Source organism: Phoca vitulina, unplaced genomic scaffold, assembly GCF_004348235.1.
Source record: "Phoca vitulina isolate PV1807 unplaced genomic scaffold, GSC_HSeal_1.0 scaffold2, whole genome shotgun sequence".
NCBI classification, from domain to species: domain Eukaryota; kingdom Metazoa; phylum Chordata; class Mammalia; order Carnivora; family Phocidae; genus Phoca; species Phoca vitulina.
In genome coordinates, this window is record NW_022589705.1 from 44,742,629 (window position 1) to 44,764,468 (window position 21,840).

The 21,840-nt window shown below is 32.6% G+C and overlaps 1 protein-coding gene across 10 annotated transcripts in view; it reads right to left on the minus strand.

Moving 5' to 3' along the window:
* Positions 1 to 21,840, minus strand: part of LRRC7 (leucine rich repeat containing 7) — a 533,169-nt gene that overhangs the window by 232,924 nt on the left and 278,405 nt on the right. For all 10 annotated transcript variants that reach the window (XM_032426318.1, XM_032426311.1, XM_032426345.1 and 7 more), the window contains exons 6-7: positions 14,458 to 14,547; positions 11,681 to 11,737 (exon numbers count right to left, since the gene is read on the minus strand). In XM_032426318.1, coding sequence (XP_032282209.1) covers positions 11,681 to 11,737; positions 14,458 to 14,547 — 147 coding nt within the window. The remainder of the gene's footprint in view (positions 1 to 11,680; positions 11,738 to 14,457; positions 14,548 to 21,840) is intronic.

Consider the following 21,840-nt stretch of genomic DNA (forward strand, 5'->3'; position numbering starts at 1 on the left):
AGAGAGTAAGAGAGAGAGAGAGAGTACGAGAGTACAAGAGTACGTATTATTATTTAATGAAAAAAATATCGCAGACTTTGACTTCCTATTCATTTCTGGTCCTTACAATCAATCAGGTATTTGCCAGGTGCCCACCAAGGGCTTGGCATCGTTCTAGGCACTGAAGCACTCCTTTCCATACTGCACTGCCTGCTTTTATTCAGCAGATGCTCTGTGAGAACTTTCCTTTTGCCCCACATTGTTGTCAATATAAAGATAAAAATAAGGCATAGTTCTTCCCATTACACATGCACAATCTTGGTGACATACTCTTATTTTTTTTTTTTAAGATTTTATTTATTCATTTGACAGAGAGAGACACAGCGAGAGAGGGAACACAAGCAGGGGGAGTGGGAGAGGGAGAAGCAGGCTTCCCGCGGAGCAGGAGCCCGATGCGGGGCTTGATCCCAGGACCCTGAGATCATGACCTGAGCCGAAGGCAGACGCTCAATGACTGAGCTACCCAGGCGCCCCATTGGTGACATACTCTTAGACAAGTCAGAGGAATGCACACAATGTTATGGTAGCAAAGGTAAGGAATAATTACTTGTGCCGTTGTGTCCAAAGACACTTGATAGAAAAACTGACATAGGATTCTATTTTAAAGATTAACTTTGATTGTATATCAAAAAGACAGAAGAGCAAATAAACATTCCTTCCTGTTTCACATCCTCAATTACCTCTATTCTCTCTCTGAGATTCTATAGTCCCAGACACTTGGCACTCTCCTGTCAACAGGGTGAGTTCCCTTGTTCCTCTCCTCCTCCACTGGGAGTACCCGGCAAAACCCAGTCAGCTGTTTCCTGTTGTGCGTGCAGCAAACTATCTGACTTTCTGAAGAAGACTGCTCAACTTTGCTCCATGGATTTCTTTCAAACTAAATTTAAATTTCAAATGGACAATCAACACTGCCAGATGATTCTGTGACATCACCCTGGTATATTCACTTTCCCATTCTATAAGCCAACTACTCTTTCACACTTTCTCACATCCCCTCAAATCTCCAACATTTCCTATCACTCTCAGGTGATAACTTTTCTTCATATTTCATAGAGAAAATGCAAAGCAGTTAGTTGAGAATGTTCTTAGTTTTCTATTCCCAAGCCAGCTATCTATGTTTATATCCATTTTCTCTAGGACCCTTATGTTTCCATGTTAGAAGGATTTTTGCTTCTATAGCTACATCACTCACTTGTGTTCTCCATCCCATTCCATCACCTCCTCAAGCATTTGGTCTTATAATTATTTCTCTTCTGCATCTTTGTTTTCTCTGTTTCTACTGGATTATTCCCATCAGCTTGCAAATATGCCTTGACATTATCCATCTTAAAAATCTTTTCCATGATACCATATCCCCATCCAGTTACTGCTGGCTTTTTACTGTTATTCTGCAACTAAACTCCTTCAAGGAATTGTCTGTACTTGTCATCTTTTGTTAATCCGTATTCTCTCCTAAACCACTCCAATGAGGCTTCACATAATGCATTACTGAAATAGCTCTTATCAATGATCTATATCTTGCTAATGCCAATGCTTAGCTTTCTATTCCAATTTTACTTGACCTCTAAGTGGTGATGCAATTGACTCCTCTCTTCCTCTTTTAGACTTCTGTGTACTTCTCGCATTTGGTTTCCTTCTTAACTCTCATTCGTTCACTCTGAGATTCTTTTGTAGGTCACTTTCCTACAAAACACTGGTTGTTTACTCTGAGGTTTGTAGGGTCACTTTCCATGCTTGAACTGCAAATGTTAAAGGGTTCTAGGTTCAGTTCTGTGTTCTCGTTTCTTTTCTATATTCTCTCCCTTGATTATTTCAACCAGTGTCTGAATTTTAAATATCCTCATGCAGTGAAGACTCTTAAAATTGTATCTCTATCTTCCTGAGCATATGATTTATGTACCCAACTGCCTACACTTGATTGTCTAATAGGCATCTCAAACTTTCCACTGCCAATATCAAATTTCTGATTCCCTTCATCTGCTCCTCTTCAAATTTTCTCTATATGAGAAAATTTCGCCACTATCCATCCTGTTAGTCAAACCTAATCTTTGGGAAATTTCCTTGATTCCTATCTTTTGCTCTCATCACAAATTCTTTCCATCAGAAAGCCTCTTCTTCCAAATGGATCTCAAATCTGACCATTCACCATTTTCACAGATACAATCTTAGACAAAGCCATCATCATATTTTATCTTTACTATTGCAATCATTTCCTAATTGGTGTCCTTCTTTCATTTTGTCCACCTAAAACCCCTTCTTTGTAGAACTGCCATACTGATCTTTGTAAAACTTCAATCAAATCACACTTCTCCCTTGCTCAAATCCTCAAATGGCTTTCCATTTCAATCAAAATATAATCCTAATTTTCAAACATGGCTCACAAGGCACTTTATAATTTTGCCCCACTTGACTCTTATCTCATCTCATACTCCTTCACTCCATGCTCACTATGTTCCAGCTACTGGTGTTTTTATACTCAGATACATTGGGCTTACTCCCATCACAAGAGCTTTACACCTGCTGGCTTTTGTTGTTTTTGCTTTTACTCTAGAACTCCAAATCATTTTCATTATTCAAATCTAAGTACAAAATGCTACCTTTTTTACAAAGGTCTTCCCTGACCAGTCTAACCAATAAACAAACAAAACAAAACAAAAACCCAAAAGCAACAATCCACCAATTAAATATAAAAACCCCCAAAACACAAACACTTTCTATAATAACATCCCATTTTCTTTAAAACAGTTATGTATCTTATTTCTTACTTGTGTTTATTGTCTGTTTCCTTCCATCAGACTTGAAAGTATTGAAGAATAGGACAATATTGCTCATTGTCTCTATTACTCATTGGCATATCCTCTAGCACCTATAATAGTGTCTGACACGTTAGATACATGTGTATTTAATTAAAGTTATTTTTAAACTGACTTGTTCATTATATAAAGTGAGAACATATCAGTAAATGTGCAGAAGCACAAACCTACAAGTCGTATTTAAGAGAATTAAGTGGGGACTGTTTGGAGGGAAGGTAGAGGTCAGACTGCAAAGGGTCTTGAATATTATATTTAGTGGTTTGCATGTTATTGTACAAGCAATGGAAAGCCAAAGGTTTTAAATTTTATATTCTCTTTTAAATAGAGCCTTTAGGTATGAGATCTTTCTTTTATAAAAAGAAAGTATATATATTAAAATGCATATCCACTTAGTTGGATGTAATAATTAAAGAGATGCTCTTTATGATTTTATTTAGTATAGGAAATGCTTTTTCTTTTGCTTCTGGAAATTTCATGAAACATTTAATCAAAATAAAGTTTTTATTTATAGAAACTTGTTTAATTCAGATATGTTTCACTATAATCAGAAGAATCAATACACTTCATAGCATTTTAATGTAATTAAAACACATAAATTCATTTATCTAAATTACTACTGAACATTTCTTAGTGGAAAATGTATTCTTTTTAAAAAATTTATTTTAAAGAGAAAGAGCACATGCATGCGAGTGGGGGGAGGGGCAGAGGAAGAGAACTTTCAAGCAGACTCCTCCTTAAGCTCAAAGCCCCATGCAGTGCTTGATCTCAGGACCCATGAGATCATGACCTGATCAGAAACCAAGAGTCAGACCTCAACCGACTAAGCCACCCAGGTGCCCCCTAAGTGTATTATTTTTACCTTTTAATTCATGTAGCATAATATTTTCTATCCCATTTTTTAGAACAAACTGTGGGAGACATAGCAACTTAGAAATATTTCTCTTGCGTCTGTTCAGCAGAAAATCAAGCTTTTTAAGGATGTATTTTGCATACTGAAAGACCTGAATTAACCCTGAGTTGAGTAGAGAGGAGAGTGGAAACATAAAGAAAGCAAAAAAATCTATAAAGAGATATATTTCATCTGTTTTATTGGTCTTATTGAGCCAACTATGGTTTGTTATTTACTCATCAAGGATCCTTTTTAGAAGTAAAAATCAAAACATGGGTGGCAGGGAAATCTTTTTAAATGCTGGAGTAAAATCTGTCTCCTGAAGTTCAGATTTTTCTGCACTTACTAGAATACTATAAAAGGATGCTAGCGAAGATCAATTCACCAGTACCTTTTGAGTGTCCATTACTGCTGAGACTGTGTGCCATTACAAAATTTGTAATTGGGAAAGAAAAGCATACTGTTTAGCTTTGCTTACTTGATAGCTGGACAATGGAGTTGAAGCTTATTACAAGGTTTTTGAGTCAAACTATAATCAGATCAAAATTCCTGTGAAAACTTTGCCTTGGAAAATCTCTAACAGATTTTCTAAGCGACTACTCTGACTGCAGAATCTATGGCTAATTTCACAGTGAAAGTAATGGTAAAATTAAGGGATGATTTGGAGTTTTTCAGACAGAAAAGGGGAAGATTCCAAGAAATGCTTGGAAATACAAAGGTGCATTGTATATTGGATGTAGCAGAGAGATCCTGTGGGATGGTAATATTGAGAGGTGACGGCACTAGAAATGCTGACTCCAAACTACGAAGGGTCTTGACCTATTTGTCTTCTGTGATCGGTGAACAGTCATTGTGAGCTTTTAAACTGACATGTATCATGGTGTGTTTTAGTAAGGAAGCTCTGAGAACAGGAGATGAATTCCAATGGGAGAGATAAGAGGAAGGAGTCACTGGGGCTAAGGCAAGTAATATTAAGGACCTCAAGCTAGGCAGTGACAGAACAAAGGAAAGAGTTCTTGCATGTGACATAAGTTCATGGCCAGTGGATCTGGGGGCAGTAGGACAGGAAAAAGAGGATTGAAATTTCTAATTTCTGTAATTAGGTGGGTGGTACTGTCATTAGGCAACATATAATTAAAAACCCGGGATTTCTGTTTTGTTTTGGTTGGTTTGGTTTGGCTTTGCTATCAAGTGAAGGGTGGAAGAGAGAGATAAAGATGATTTTGGTTTTGATATTGGTGAAAATTCCATTTGAGATCTGCCTATTAGAATACAGAATTGGAATTCATGTAAATATTTACAAGTCACCACCACAGAGGTAATATCTGAGACCATAAGGGTAGATCTGTTAACTAGGTCTTTTGTGTCTTTGTGTATATTTTCTGGCCCAAGACTCTGAAACCAAGATCAATACTTGGCCAATGATGTTCAGAACATATCTTTAGTAAAGATACTACATTTATCCATAAGGCAAGGAGCAATCATCCACATTAAATTTGAATTTGCAAATATGCAGTGAATGGATTTATAAAAGTACAGGAAGTCATAAATGGTGGATATGTTCCTCATGGTGCTTGTTGAGAGTTTTTGTTTATTTTTTTATCATGTCTTTTACAATTTGAGTTCAGTTTACCCAATTTTAAAATTTTAGAAATCTTAAAAAGAAAAAAGTCCTTAAGAATTGATAACTAGATATTTAAAGTTTTTATATACTTTATTAAAGAGAAACAATCATTTATGTGAGTTTTCATTATAGTACTGCTTGAGATATAAGAAAGGCATATTAGCATCCCACATTATTTTTGAGACTTTGTTATAAAGTAAATAATAAAAACCCACCATTCCCTTTCTAATAAAGAGATTTTTATGAGTTAAAATAAAAATATATAATTCATGCATTTTTTTAAAACACACTCAAGTTTTCTAAGTGCCATAATATAACTACTTTTGTTTAAATATTTCTCTAGTTTTAAATGATCACAAGACTCATTTCATCAACTGTTACCCAAAACATATTTTCCAGTTTAATGGAGGTAATGACCACTGAGTATTCTTTAAAAATGATGATACTGAAGTTCAGAAAAGTTAGATAATCCATAAACAAGCAGCAAGGACTTAAACAGAAACCCAGGTTTGTCTGACTATAAAGTATATACCCATTGCAGTACACTATGGCTCTTCTCAGGTGAAATAGAGCCACATACAGGCTAATTGTTCTGTGAGAGACGAAGTCTTAAGCTCTTATGAAACTGAAGCCATCCATTTTCAACCTCACTATTATATCAGGCAGTTTTCATCTTTTGGTAAATTCATTCATTAGGGATCAGACTGGCTATTAATTGAAATACTCTGAAAAAAAATTTTTGGTTCCATGGTTTTATTTGCCTTTTGTGCCCTCTCTCTCGCTCTTGACTGGACTTGACATAACGTTAGCTAACCATAATATTCCAAGTCTTAATTTTATGTCGAGAGTATAAGGCTAAATAGAAGTACAAATTAGTTCAGAAGACAGAGAGCTCACAACCTTTCCTTTGGTGAATCTTGGAAAGTGTGTTTGATATTTTAGAAGGGATTCTCATAATCACATTGTTATAATGAGTTATAACTTACAGAATGCTTTTAAGTATAGAATGTCATAATTATCACTTATTTAATTTTATTTTAAAATATAAGACCAGGTGAGAAGAAGTAAAGAAAATACCTCATTCTAAACGCAACTCTCTAAAACCAAAGGTCACTAATATGGTTACCCTTGGTTAGTTAGCTTGTTATATTGTCACTTTTGAGAAAGATCACCCAGAATGGGATGGTACCATGTGTTTAACAAAACACCATGTCTTATAAATTGATATACATTCCTAAAAGCATAAGGTAATATGATGATAAAAATACATTGTATCCAATTATGTATTACAGTCACAAAAATAGAGTTAATAGAAACATCAAAAAGCTTTTCTGTAAGCTGTGCCTGACAATGGAATTTTTTGTTACAATAGCACTAAGGAACCTATTGATGTATTTCATTGAAGCAACTTGTACAGTAATGCCAAATGAGATAATTCATTAATAGGGTACTGAAATGAGAATAGAAAATGACTTAGTCACACCTGTCCAGTTCAGAAAGCATATTATTTTATGACTTTTTCTTCATTATTCTGACAGTGATAACTGGTAGTAAAATAGATAACAAAGGAAGAGAGGTTTTAAAAGAGAAATCATGACAAGTACATTATATTTTTGTAATCTGCCTATAAAGTAATCTTACTTAAAAAGAAAAATGAACTTACATGAAAACTGAAAACATGTATTTGCAAATGAATAAAAATTTGAGTGATAATTACAAATATAGCATATTTATTACCATTTAGGTTGGAAAATAATAAATCTGCAATACATATATATCATCATATATGGAGAACCTTTATCCCTAAAATGTTCATTTTTATAGAATCATTTTAGTACATAAATGAAACTCTCCCCTTGTCCTCAATATATACATGTATTTAAAAAATGAAGCTGATCATTTTCTCCACGGTGATAGTGTTTCTTTTTATTTGCAAAGTTTTTCTATTTTAAAACAGCTTTTTAAAATAAAGTTTTATGTTAAAACAATCATAAAATTACAAAAAGTTTCAAAGTACTGTACCAATAACTTTTCTGAACCACTTGAGAATAAATTGCAATCCTGGAGCCTCAACATTTCCAAGTATTTCAGTGTATGTTTCCTGCAGACAAGAACATTCTCCAACCAAATCAAAATACAACCATCCAAATTAGGAAATTTACATTGCTACATGGCTACCATATAATCCTCAGGCTCCACGCAAGTGGACCAGTTGTACCAATAATTTTTTTATAGCGAAAGAAACAATTCAGAATTACTGCTTTTAGTTATAATGTCTCTCTAGTCTTCTTCAGTCTGAAATAACCCCTTAGTCTTTTCTTGACTTTCCTAATCTAATGTCTCTTATTAATAATGCTTTAATGTAGCTCTGGTTTTAATTTATATTTATAATTCAAGGGATCTTTTGTCTTAGAGAATGTCCAGATGAGGTATAATGTTTCAGTGCCATTTGTGAATAGTTATATGTATGTTGTGTGTGCGTCCTTAGGCATTCTCACAAATAAGAGGAATTTTTATTTAAAAATAAAACTCACCATTATCACTACTTATATGCTGTTAGATTACTTCCACGGAAACAATTCCTAAATTTCATTTTATTTTATTTTTTTGAGATTTATTTATTTATTTATTTAGAGAGAGAGGGAGAGTGCAAGGTGGGGAGGGGCAGAGGGAGAGAGAGAGAATCTCAAGCAGATTCCATGCTGAGCATGGAACCCGATGAAGGGCTCAATCTCATGACCCTGAGATCATGACCCGAGCAAAAACTGAGAGTTGGATGCCTAACTGACTGAGCCACCCAGGCACCTCCTAAATTTCATTTAAAAAAATTGTTCTATCCTTTCATTTTTATCTTGGCAAAACTATGTTTCTTGACTAAATGTATCACATTTTAATGAAAAAGCAAAGAAATAAGTTACACTACTTTTCAGGTTTCTTTAGTTGTTATAAATATTAATTTCCTTAATTTGAAATTATTTTCCTCCCTTGTCATGCCTTGGCTACTATGTGTAACTTAAAGCCACCAGAGGGAGCATGTGTGTGCGTATGTGTGTGTGTTTGTTATGTGTAGGTTTAAAAATCTAAACTCAGCTATCTGCTATTGAGAGACTCATCTGATTATAATATTTGATATTTCATATAATTTTCAATGGCAAAAAGTAATCAAGTGACACAATATGTCCAGGTCATATAACAAATATTTCTAATTGTGAATCAACATATTAGCACTCTTGTTTATTTATTGTTAACTATTTGCCAGATACTGTTTTAGGCACTGGAAATTCAGCAGTAGCAAAACAGAGGAAAAAAGTCTTCTTAATAGAACTTCTCCTGAGGAGATCATCTCCAAGTAAACAAAGAGTCAAAATAATTCACAGAACCATAAATAATATGAAGAAAATCAAAAGGAATAGTGGAATGGCATAAAGGCAAAGAAGGGACACACTTATGTGATGTACTCTGAAGAGGCAACATCTGAAGAAAGATGTGAATCATAAGTAAGGTCTAGCCATGCAAAGATTTGTGGTAAGAGAGTTCTAGATAGAGAAATAGCTAGTGTAAAAACTCCAAAATGGGAACAAACTCATTTTTTTTTACTTCCCTTCAAAAAATGTAATTTCGGAGATAATTCTGCTATGAGGAAAATTGTACCGTGAAATCTAAAAGTTTTCTTTTTGTTTATCCATTTTTTTCAGATGTTCAATATCCTCAACTATTACACATAATCAAGACCTACTGTTTCAGGGATTTTTAAGCAAATGTGTGTCTGAGGAATTTAATTTTCTCACTCATTCATATACCTAGAAGAATGATCATAAAGGAACAGTTTAAGAAAGTTTATAATAGAAACTTGTATGTAGTAACAAAAAAAATTTGTCCCACAATCTGCATATATCAAAATGTCTCATATATCAAAATATTAGTTTACTGAAAGGATACACATTTTAATGTAGGTTATATTGTAATTCTTACATATTTTCACATTTTGCACAGATTGACTTTTAAGACAAAATGAAAAGAAGAGAAAATCACTGAGGAACCAATAAAGACTTAGCATCCTGTTTGTATCTCTGAGGAAAGCATGAGCTATCTCTTGTTGGAGTAATCATTATAAAACTAAAATTGTTTTCCCTAAAATGACATTTTTCCTTTATTTTCATTGGAAGTAAAAAATAAAGGATAGTAGAAAGTCTCCCATATCTCTTAGTTACCGGTCTAAATTGGTGAATAGAAGGTACTATATTTAATACATAGTGAAAAATTTTATTTTGATTCAAGACAAAACTTTATGCAGTTCTCATTTTATAGAAACCAAAGTTAAATACAGTTCTCTGTATTTTATGTATGTGTGTGTGTTTGTTATATAAAGAATAAAAATTCTTTAGATTTTTGTCTATAAGTTAAAAAATAACATACTAGATTAGATATAACTTTGAAAATGATTTTTTAAAATGCAAAACTAAAATAGCTATACAACTTATACATATATAACGGTCTGCCAAGGAGACCCAGTGTCATTTCTACACATCTTTACAATGTTTTTTAATGCCAGACATAGTTAAATCCATATTATTCTAATAATTTTATTCTGTTTGATAGTGGGCCATAGTTTAAAAGCCTGCAGAATACCCCTGCAACAACTATGAGCATCATTACTCTGAACTGTTAACACAGTTACCTCATATTAAGTCCATATTATCAATATATGGTCAGATTTTAATTTGTATTTAAAATTTCTATTTAGAAATATATATATGTATATATACATATATATATATATATATATACTTAAAAACCTGATAATTTGTGTCAGATTTATTTTATATTTACATCAAAACTATTATTTGAAAGCAGAGGGGAAAGGATTTTCCTCCACATACTCAATATTTTCTTCTTGACCTAAACGTATACATTTAGATGAAGGGGACAACCGCTCTTTTGCTGTGGTTTGGTTTCTACTTAGCCATATTTCCATTCTATTTTAAATGTAGACATTTAAAGCTTTAGGGATGGCAATGTTGGCAACTAGCTGCATTTGCAGAAGATTACTGCCGAACAAGTAACACTCTCAACCATATCCCCATCTTTGTTTATGCCCCCAACCTGGGAGAGGTGCCTTCCATTAGACCTATGTATAATGCTTTGGCTTAGAGAAAAGCTACTCAAAATTGCAGGATGTCCAGCTTTGGAGATATTTCCTCCTTTTCATGTTCTCTCCTTGTTTTCCACTTATGGGGGAATGAATAGATGTTTAATCTCTATGTATATTTTAAAAATGAAATCATATCATTACTGAAATTGTTATATTGTGTTGACAGAATTTTCATACATAATATCATATATGAAATGTATTTGAAGGTATTATATTGATATATTGGTTAACAAAATCAATGAAATTCAGCCTAGTTAGCTTAGGGAAAGTATTTAAAAAGTAAAAAATAAAATTAAGTTTTGGTCCTGCAGTTGAAAGGTCTCAAAGTCCTGCTTATATGTTGGAAAATTAATCACTGTATTCATTATTTTTCTGCAATACTGTAGGAGGGTATAATAGCAATATAGTACTTTCAGTAATTTAACTGTAACATATACAAGTCATATTGATTTATTTGGGTAAAAAATTTCCCATTTTGAATAATTTTTGACTTTCAAAAATATTTTTTTTCTGTACAAGACAAAATTCTATTACTGGACATGAATAAGGCAAGGCAGGAGGAAACAAAGTATTTTATTAAACTGAACATTGCCTACAATTTGGAGGATTACTTTTCCCATAAAAATATCCTGTGCTTTTATATAAACCAAATTTTAAATAGACTAGTAAAAAAGAACAGTTTGAAAGAATATATAAAATTTCTGACAAACCATTTTGGATCTTTAGAAAAATTTTAATCACTTTTATGAAATATTTTTGTGTCTTCTTGATTTAAAAACTGAAAGCTATCACAATCCATAAATTAACTTGAAGAACTACCAAATGATTAGATTGAACCTTTTGAAACTGTTGATTATTTAGAGCTATAAAAATGTCAGTTTCATAAGTTTCAATGTGGTAACTTCCTGGTGTGCGTGTTCAGCTATGAGAAGAAACTTAAATGGACTCTTCCCACTTTAACTTGTAATTACACAGTTTTATAAAGCACAATACATTTTTACTTAATATGAATCTCATAGTATACTGCACTTTTCAGGCTCTAGGAAAAAATTATAGAAAGATTAACTCAATCAAAATGGCTAAGCATAGCCAAAATAAAAATAGTCCTTTTTTTCTACTACTAAAAATAAAATTCAAAATTTACAAAATACACAGCCACTTACTTTGGTAGAGTTTTCAAATGATTTTCTCTTAACTCCAAGATCCGCAATTTGACAAGTCTGTAGAAGTGAATAAAAAAATTGCTTTTTAATATTTCTCTATAAAATGATATTCCTATGAGAAAGTCAATTATCACTGCATTATCCAAACAACTATGTCTGAATATTACATATCATGGTTACAGATTTTGAAGAATTATACAAATTGATTATAATTAGGGTTGCATCAACATTGGACAATGACAAATATCGGTTTACTAAAAATAAACATCATTCAAAGATATCATTGGGTCCAAGTAATCTAAATTTCATGTTTTATAAAAATATATTCACTGTTGTTTAATTGTAGGTAACAGATTATTTAATATCTACTTAATACCAGATACTGTGTTCACTCAAATATGGCAATACTGTCCCTCAAGAGACTCTAAATGAACTTGTAAAGCAAATAGTATAGCATAGTGCTTAAAAGCTTGAGCTTTGTGGTCAGACGAATCTGGATGCAATCCAGACTCTGTCATAGTCTATCATTGTGGCATTGGGTACATTAATCAACCTCTTCTAACTGTAGTTTCCCAAACTAAATTTCCTACATCTCACCCTTAGCTACCTGTTAAGCTCTACAGTGTGAGACATGCTATTGTTAAATGTCTATAACTGAGCTTTAAAGTGTACTCAGTTGAGGCTACTTTAGAACAAATATTAGGGACGCCTGGGTGGCTCAGTCTGTTATGCACCTGCCTTCGGCTCAGGTCATGATCCCAGGGTCCTGAAATCAAGCCCCACATCAGGCTCCCTGCTCACAGGGAAACTGCTTCTCCCTCTCCCCCGCTTGTGCGCTTTCTCGCTCTCTCTCTCTTTCAAATAAATAAATAAAATCTTTTAAAAAAAGGACTAATATTAATTGGATTCTCTGAATTCTTGGTGTTTGGGGAATATTTCAGTATTTGAACTATTTCTCCCATATTTACTTGCCTTTTAGATATTCATCTAGGTCTCTTCCCCTTTTCTTTGTGTTGTGACTGCTACCAAGTTTCTAATTTTAATTTTAAAACTCTTAATCTCTATATGAAATAAAGTGATTCAGTTATTCAGAGCATGGGTATTATTGTTAGTAAAAGAGGTTTCTTAAACATCTTTTGTATATCTCACATCTCACATCTGTACTAGTATGAAGTTATTTTGTGACTTACTCTGGCTTTTAAGGGCACCAAATCTCATGTTTTGGGAGGAAATTCAATAATTCTTTTGTTACATTATCCAGCTGAAGGTTAAAAATCTTTTTAGACTATAATAATAAATTAGAGCATATCTTGGCAGACAATTTACACAAAATTAAATTCTAATTCCAAGTGGTTTTGATATTATGTTTTCTGTTTGCCCAAATCTCTTCCTTGACATTAGGACCACTAAAAGAGAACTGAGAAAAATTTAAGAGAAGAGTATGGTCTAGGGTGATAAATATTCTCCAATTTGATTAATCAAAAGTTTTTGTATTGTTGCAGTTAGTACCAGATGGCAATGATAGTTTCTATGAACAAATGGTGAAGTGCCAACTCATTTAGAAACTAGGCAAATGCTCTTTTGAAGATCTGTGAATTTTAAAAACTATCCAACTATATGGTGTTCATAGGTAGTATGATATCATGATCTGCAAAAGTAATGGAACTTGGGAGATGCTGATATCCTCTCTGTATATAAAATGAGGCTGTTACAAGTTAAAGTACTTAATTATTCTATTGAGCTCTTCTTAACACCAACAGATGTGTGTTGAGTTATACCCAATTTATTATTTGAACAATTTCAAAAGTGATCACTTAGAAATATACAGTTGATGATATTTGTAAAATGTCTTTACTTTTAAGATATATCTTTTATACATAAAAAATAGCTCATTGCCTAACACCTGGAAAATATTGGAAAATATGAAGATGAAAATAAAAATTATCCATAATTTCACTTCCAAGGAACCAGTCTTTTATCTTACTCTAGAAATAAATTACAAAAGCTGTAGTTGTAAATATTTTCAAATCTTTTAAAACACACTGTTGTGCATGAAGGTGATAAAATTCTGCACTTCCATCAGCTGTGTGTGAGATTTTTTTCCTTATACTGTATAAACAGTTTTTATAATATGATAGAACACAAAGCTCTTTATTATCATTTTAATTTGTATTTTTTTATTGTTTGTGAGGATAAACACTTCATGTGTTCACTAGCAATTTGTACAATTATTTAAGAATTACTTGTATGTGTCATTTACCTATTTCTTTTCTAATGAGATCTTTGTCTTACTCGTTTATAAGAATTTTTATATGTTAAGGATATAATTTGCTTTCCATATATAGTGGAAGTGTTTTCCCAGCTCATTGTTTTACCTTCATTTTAAAATACCTTCTGTTTTATTTTATTTTAAATGTATTTATGTAGTCAAATATATCTATCCATTTATTATATTTTCCTGTTTCTAAACTGTAGAGGTATTTCCCAAGAGCCATAAATATTCATGTGCATTTTTTCCAGATTACATCTGATATTATTTTTTGTTTATTTAACTCTTTAATTCACCTGGAATTTATTTGATTATTAGTGACATGTAAAAACCTAATTTTACTTCATTTTGGAAAATGTTTCATTAATTAACATTGTCTCACCTAATGAATAATAATGAGTCCTATCTTCAATCATAATTGTCACATTTGAAGCCTCATCTACCGGAGCTGGTAAAGTACTTACCTGAAGTGAAATAAAATTTCATCATTTAAATTTTGTATTCTTACCTTCCAAAATTAGCTGGAAGAAATTCAAGAAAGGCGTCATTCAGGTAGAGCTGGGTCAGATTTAGAAGCTGCGTGAAGCCATCAGGGAGTCTAGAAAGGAGTTAAAGGTTTAGTCACTGCATCGATGTTACCATAGAAACAGAACAAAAATATATATCTCTAAGGAGAGAAAATAGAAGTGTAATACATTTTTCAACTCTCCTTTGGTATCATAGTAATGGAAGAATTTATTGAGCATGTTGTTACAGCTTGAAAATTTTGCCTGTTATTAAAATAAATGGCATTCACCCACCTACACACTGCTCTCCTATGCGGAGATTTATGTCACAGTGACATTATCTCTTACTGTTGCCCTAACCTTATGTACACCAGTGAGATATTTTTAATAGAAATTTCAGGTGGTATGCCATGTTTTGTAATTTTAAATTTAATATTCTTTCTCAGCAGAATATTCACATTTATAGTCAGGCAAGGATATCTACTTACTCTTTCATGAAATCATTAACATGTGTTTATACTTTATTGCAATGATGACTAAAACTGTCCAAGAGGAAGGGAGAAGTATTCTGTCCCCCCAACTGATAATGTATGTACACTGTAATTCAAATTTATTCAATTAATTTTCAACAAAAATAACCAAGAACATTGAAACTATGAATATACAGAATCCTAAATGCTTTAAGAGGCATTAAAAGAGTTGAAGAACTATCCTTTGGGAAAATTTACCAGTTGGATGAAATAGTTATTTGAAATATTTAAATATTTTTCACCAAAAAAGATTTAACTCAAGGATTTTCCTGGAGACTTTTTCTTAGAATATTTAAATTTTTCCTATAATTAAATTTCTATTTAAACATTTTTTTTTTTTTTAAAGGTTTTATTTATTTATTTGAGAGAGAGAGAATGAGAGCACATGAGAGGGGGGAGGTTCAGAGGGAGGAGCAGACTCCCTGCAGAGCAGGGAGCCCGATGCGGGACTCGATCCCAGGACTCCAGGATCATGACCTGAGCCGAAGGCAGTCGCTTAACCAACTGAGCCACCCAGGCGCCCTCTATTTAAACATTTTTAAATGCCTTTATCATTGGTCTAGACAAGACTATGTTCTTTTATAAAATACTTCTAAATAATGTTCAAATTTGTCTTCACCTCAAATTACAGCCTATCTCCCTCCTTGCATTTACTGACAAAATTATTTAAAGACCTGCCTATACTCACTGCTTTTTATTACTCCTCAAGCCATTGTTTTCTGGCATCTACCCCAACTCTATCACAGAAACTGTACTCGCCAACGCCTCCAATGGCCTCTTAAGTCCCAATTCCATTAACTGCATTTCATTTTGTATCCAGCCCTTCCTAGCAACAGTTGTCATTGATTGTTCTCTCAGTCTCGGCTTCTAGTACACCCTTTTCCTGTTTCCCCTCCTCCTTCTCCTGGGATACTCTGAGTTTCTCTTCCTATGCCCAATCTTTAGTTATGAAAAGTTATATATCTAAAAGAATACATGTGTATCTCACAACATAATTTAATAAATAGAAGCGGTACCTTGAAAGAACTTCTGAGTGCCCCTCCCCGACTACCTCATCCTATTTGCCTCTCAAATTCCTGAATGATGAATGAATATTTTCCTGAAATTTTTAAAAGTTAGTATTGAGTTGTGAAATTCACCCATTTTGATGTCAATGACTGATTACCATAGTATTCCACTGTATGAATATACCACAATTTATTATTCTCCTTTTAATGAACATTACAGTTGTTTCTATTTTGTTATAAACATTTTTTCTGCAAATATTTTTTTAGCATATGTCTTGGTGTATAAAGATTACTTAAATTATATCCCTCATCATAAGAAATTAATGTCCTTCAGGAACAGCCCTCAACTAATGACTAGCAAGACTATAAATACCTCAGCTCCTTCACCCATTATGTTGGACACCACTGTGACACATGTTTTATACTGTTTCTCAGAGTTCCCCAGAGAAATTAAGGTCCAGTTGTCCATACCAGTAAATAGTCTGATAACATACCCTTGACAAGTATTTCTTGAGACCATATCCTAAATCTACTGCTTAAATTCTTTTCTAAACATCCACTTCTGGGGAATCCAAACTAAACACAATTAATATTTTTACATTACTTTGTATTAATTCTTTACACACTGTTAGGATACTCTTCTATTGATTATTTTTGTTGCAAATATCTTGTTCCAGTTTGTATTTTGAAGTTGGATTGTTTTTTATGGCTTCATAGAGGTTGTTTCCACAAATTTCCCTTAAATAGAGGTAGGATTTCATGAAAATAGAAAAAGAGAAAGAAGGCAGGGTAATAATGTAAAGGGGAGAATTCACCTTAGGGGAGTGAGAGAAGACGAGTTCTAGAGAAAATACTTTTTGTACAAGAGTACTGGGAATTAAGATTTGAGAATATCAGTAGGGGACAGGGTTTAGAGGGTACTGAATGTTTGACTCCAAGGTTTGAATTTTATTCTATAGGATTAAAAAAATCTATGGGAGATTGTTGTTTTTCTCTAAGTTATCTTTTGTTGTAATACATTAGCTCATGTCCTGATAGTATTTATGATAATGGTACAGATGTCCAATAGATTTCAATATACATTTAATTACTATCTTACTCTAATGTCCTTATGGTTCCTATACTCACTGGAAAGAAAGTATCATTTATGACTTTTTTATTTTTTATTTTATTTTATTTATTTTATTATTTTTTTTATTATGTTATGTTAATCACCATACATTACATCATTAGTTTTTGATGTAGTGTTCCATGATTCATTGTTTGCGTATAAACACCCAGTGCTCCATGCGGTACGTGCCCTCTTTAATACCTATCACCAGGCTAACCCATCCCCCCACCCCCCTCCCCTCTAGAACCCTCAGTTTGTTTCATTGAGTCCATAGTCTCTCATGGTTCGTCTCCCCCTCCGATTTCCCCTCCTTCATTCTTCCCTTCCTGCTATCTTCTTCTTCTTCTTTTTTTTTTTTTTTTAACATATAATGTATTATTTGTTTCAGAGGTACAGGTCTGTGATTCAACAGTCTTACACAATTCACAGCGCTCACCACAGCACAAACCCTCCCCAATGACTTTTTTAAAAAGATTAATACATGTAAAATGACAAGAATGTTAAAACCTTTGATCTAATAATTTACTTTAACATGGTGACTATTAATACATAAAAAAGCTTTAAAATGCTGATTTCCTAGTTTTAAGGACAGTTTGAACTAGTCCAGCTTCCCTTAGTCTACTATTCTGCGTATGTATGTGCACTAAATGGTATTACATTATACTACTTCTTTGATCAAAAATATAGTTCTTTATTGCTGTTTCTCTGGCAAAGACTTTTTTTTAATGTGGTAAGGAAATCTGGTTTCTTATATAAAACACTTCTTTAAGGATTTAAGAATTGACCGCACTGTGCAGGTTCCAACTGTAAAATTGGGACTGCTAAAAATAAGTTATATGAAAAACCAGAATACAAAGTAAGATAGTTTTTTCAGCCTGGTAATAAAGATGTGTTGACATTTTATATCAAAACTTTCTTTTAAAAAAAATGTAGAGTTAAAGTGCTTGTTTATACAGTAGGTCTTATTTAATACCATGTATATTTTTATTTCAATTCACTTCAACAAGAATTTATTGGTTACTGTGTGCTTATATTCAAAATTAATGTCTTCTTCCTCACTTTCTCTACAGAATTCTACTCATAGATTTAGCAAAGTTTTACCAATTACTTTACACCAAACTGCTTATACCAATTGCTTTGTACAATATCTATTTTCTATTCCATGGATAAATTACAAATTGTTTGAAGACAATGAATTTTAAAAATGTCCTCAATGAGCTAGTATTGTAGTTTGAAAACATTCGAAAAATATGTAAAGTCAGTAGGTATGCTAAAGAAAATAATTTTATTTATTTTTAACTTTATGGTACAATTTTGTAGCTTCTAATAGAGACAATGGCCCCACTTATCAATATCACCATTTCCAGAGGAATGTACAAGGAGTGGTGAGGAAGAAGATATTCCTTAGTAAGTTAGATAAACTTGATGAAGATGACAATCATGGGTTGTCTTTATCCTCCTCCAAGCTCTTCAGTGAAATCCAACATTTAACCTAAGTTAGGGAACTCTCAATAATGAATGACTTTACTAACCAAAAATAACATACTGAATGGAGTACTGGGTGTTATACGCAAACAATGAATCACGGAACACTACATCAAAAACTAATGATGTAATGTATGGTAATTAACGTAACATAATAAAATTTAAAAAATGTAAAAAAAATATAGAAAGTAATTAAAAAAAAAAAAAAGCAACTGATGGGCCTCCTGGGTGGCTCAGATGGTTGGGCGTCTGCCTTGGACTCAGGTTGTGATCTCAGGGTCCTGGGATTGAGCCCCGCGTCCGGCTCCCTGCTTGGCAGGGAGCCTGCTTCTCTCTCTCCCTCTACTGTTCCCCCTGCTTGTGCTCTCTCGCTCTCTCTGTCAAATAAATAAACAAAATCTTAAAAAAAAAAAAAGTAACTGAGGTTTTCCACATTGGACTGATCTAATAAAGAATTCAAAGAAGAAATGTTTTATGTATATTGGTAAATAATTCTCTCTCCACTAAAGAAACACATTCACTAATCACTTAAATTAAAATGGCATATTCAAACTACACAAAGAAAGTATAATAAAACAGACACCCATATAGTTTAGTGGTTGAGCACATGGGCATTGATGTTATAAGACCTGGGTTTGAATCACAGTTCTTTCAATTGTGATCTCTGTGACCTTTATAAATCTTTGCAAGACTCAATTTCCTTATTTGTAAAATGATGACACTATTATCCACTTCTGGAGTTGCTTTAGTGATTAAATGATTACCTCCCCCACAGTAAGAACTCAGTAAATGAGAGCAATTGTATTACTTGTCCTTGGTATTACTTTTATTCTGATCTTTCAATATTAACTAAAATACTAATTTAAATACTTTTATTAATGCTAACTTTATTGTTAGAATAGGCAAATTAAGATTGGCTACCGACATCCCGGTTTCAACATTTTTTTCTAATTGCATTTACTTTAAAGTTAAATGAAAATATATTATAGGCATTTGGCCCCCTAATATAACAGTTAAATCAAATTACATTACGGGTTTTTTAAACTGTGATCAAGGAGCCAATGTAAAATCTCTAACTGAAAAGATACGTTACATCTACATATTTTTATTTACACATTGTAAAATTATAAAATAAATAAAATAATATTATAGAATATTTGGAATATAAGGAGAAAAGAAAAATACTGCTCATAATTCTATTTTCTTAACACAACCATCATTACCATTTCATGTATTTTAAATCTAGTTTCCAATTAAATGTTTTAATATCACTGCAAAACTGTGTCATGATTTCTCCCTTTACTTTGTAATTATCTTTCAATTTTGCTGTATAATCAGAGTGACTACATAATCTATCATTCAAAGTAGGACATTTTTGAGAGTTAAAAATGAACTATTATTAATCATGTCACATCAAGAGGAGTAAACTGGGATGACTTGAGCAAACAGAGACATATGGTTACCCTATATATAATCTTTGTATCCATCCAGTAGATATGCCATAATTTATTAGCAATGTCCTTATTGTTATGCATTAAAATGTGTCAAAATTTTCAAAATGTATCTTTTAATTTAAACCAAAATCAAATATTTCTTCAGAATTGGTGAAATTCAGTGAAAGGATCCCAGGAACTTAAATGCTATCTTCATGTGTTTCTATCTGTAAAAGGGTATGTAGATAATGTTCACCTACTTTATGAGGTTGCTGTAAAGATGAAAATGAAATAATGTATCTAAAAGTCTGAGACATGAAAGTCTGAGACATGATAGACTCACAGTAAATGTTGGTTCATGCTTTTCTCATTAAGCGGTTGTTTTCAGTTTTATTATGATAATTTTCACCAATGACTTGGGTAAGGCATTCAGAATATACTATAAAGTTCACATTTAAAACTAAAACTAAGATGACAATACTCAGAACTATAATTATTTTATTCCAGGTTCTTCATGACTTACTACTTCATAAATTTCTTAAGTCAAAGAAAATGAACAGAAAAGCAAAAGAAAAACCAATGAAACTCAAATATGGCTTTTTTTTTTATATGGTGACTTTTTTTTTTTTAAAGATTTTATTTATTTATTTCACAGAGAGAGAGATAGCGAGAGCAGGAACACAAGCAGGGGGAGTGGGAGAGGGAGAAGCAGGCCTCCCGCCGAGCAGGGAGCCCGATGTGGGGCTCAATCCCAGGACCCTGGGATCATGACCTGAGCCGAAGGCAGACGCTTAACAACTGAGCCACCCAGGCGCCCCTCAAATATGGCTTTTTGAAAAGAGCAACAAAATTGACAGATCTCTAGTCAGACTGATAAAGCAAAAAAAAAAAAAAAAAAAAAAAAAGAAGACACAAAGCACCACTAGAGAACCCATAGATATTAAAGGGTTGATAAAAGAACATTATAAAAAAATTTGATGCCAATAAATTTGAAAACTTATATGAATGTACAAATTCTTGAAAATCACCAACTATCAAAGATCACTCAAGAAAAAATAGGTAATTCGAATAACCCTATAGTTATTATGGAAATTAAATTTGTAATTAAAAACTTTCCTGTCAAGAGAAGTCCAGGCTCAGAGGGCTGCACTGGCAAATTCTACCAATACTTAAGAAGGAAATAATCCCAATTCTATACAAACTCTTACAGAAAATAGAAGAGAATGTTTCCCAACTATTTTTATGAGGCTAGTTTTACCCTGTTACCAAAACCAGGCAAAGAAATTATAAGAAAAGAAATTTCAGACTAATATGTTTCATGAATATAGATAAGAAAAGTAGCAAGTCAATTAATTTATTAAAAAATAATGGCCATTAATTTATTTTAAAAAGTATTTAATACTTCCTGATCAAGTAAGGTTTATTCCTGAAATGCAAATTTGGATCAACATTCAAAAACCATTCAATGTATCATTGAATCACCATATCATTCAGTGTATCATTGAATCACCATATCATTACACCGAAAAAGAAAAAAAAAAGCATATCATCATGTCTATATATGTTTAAAAAAAAAAAGAGTTTAGACAAAATTCAATATCTATTGATAATAAAAAGTCTCAGCAAACCAGATATCAAATATGTGGTGGACAGATTCCAAGGTGGCCTCCATGACCCTCACTTCCTGATGTTCATGACCTTGTATAATTTTCCTTTAAGTGTGATAAGACTTGTGACTTGCTTCTAATCAATAGAATATGGAAAATATGAGATGTCACTTCATAACTATATTACATAATACTGTCTTGCTAGAATATTA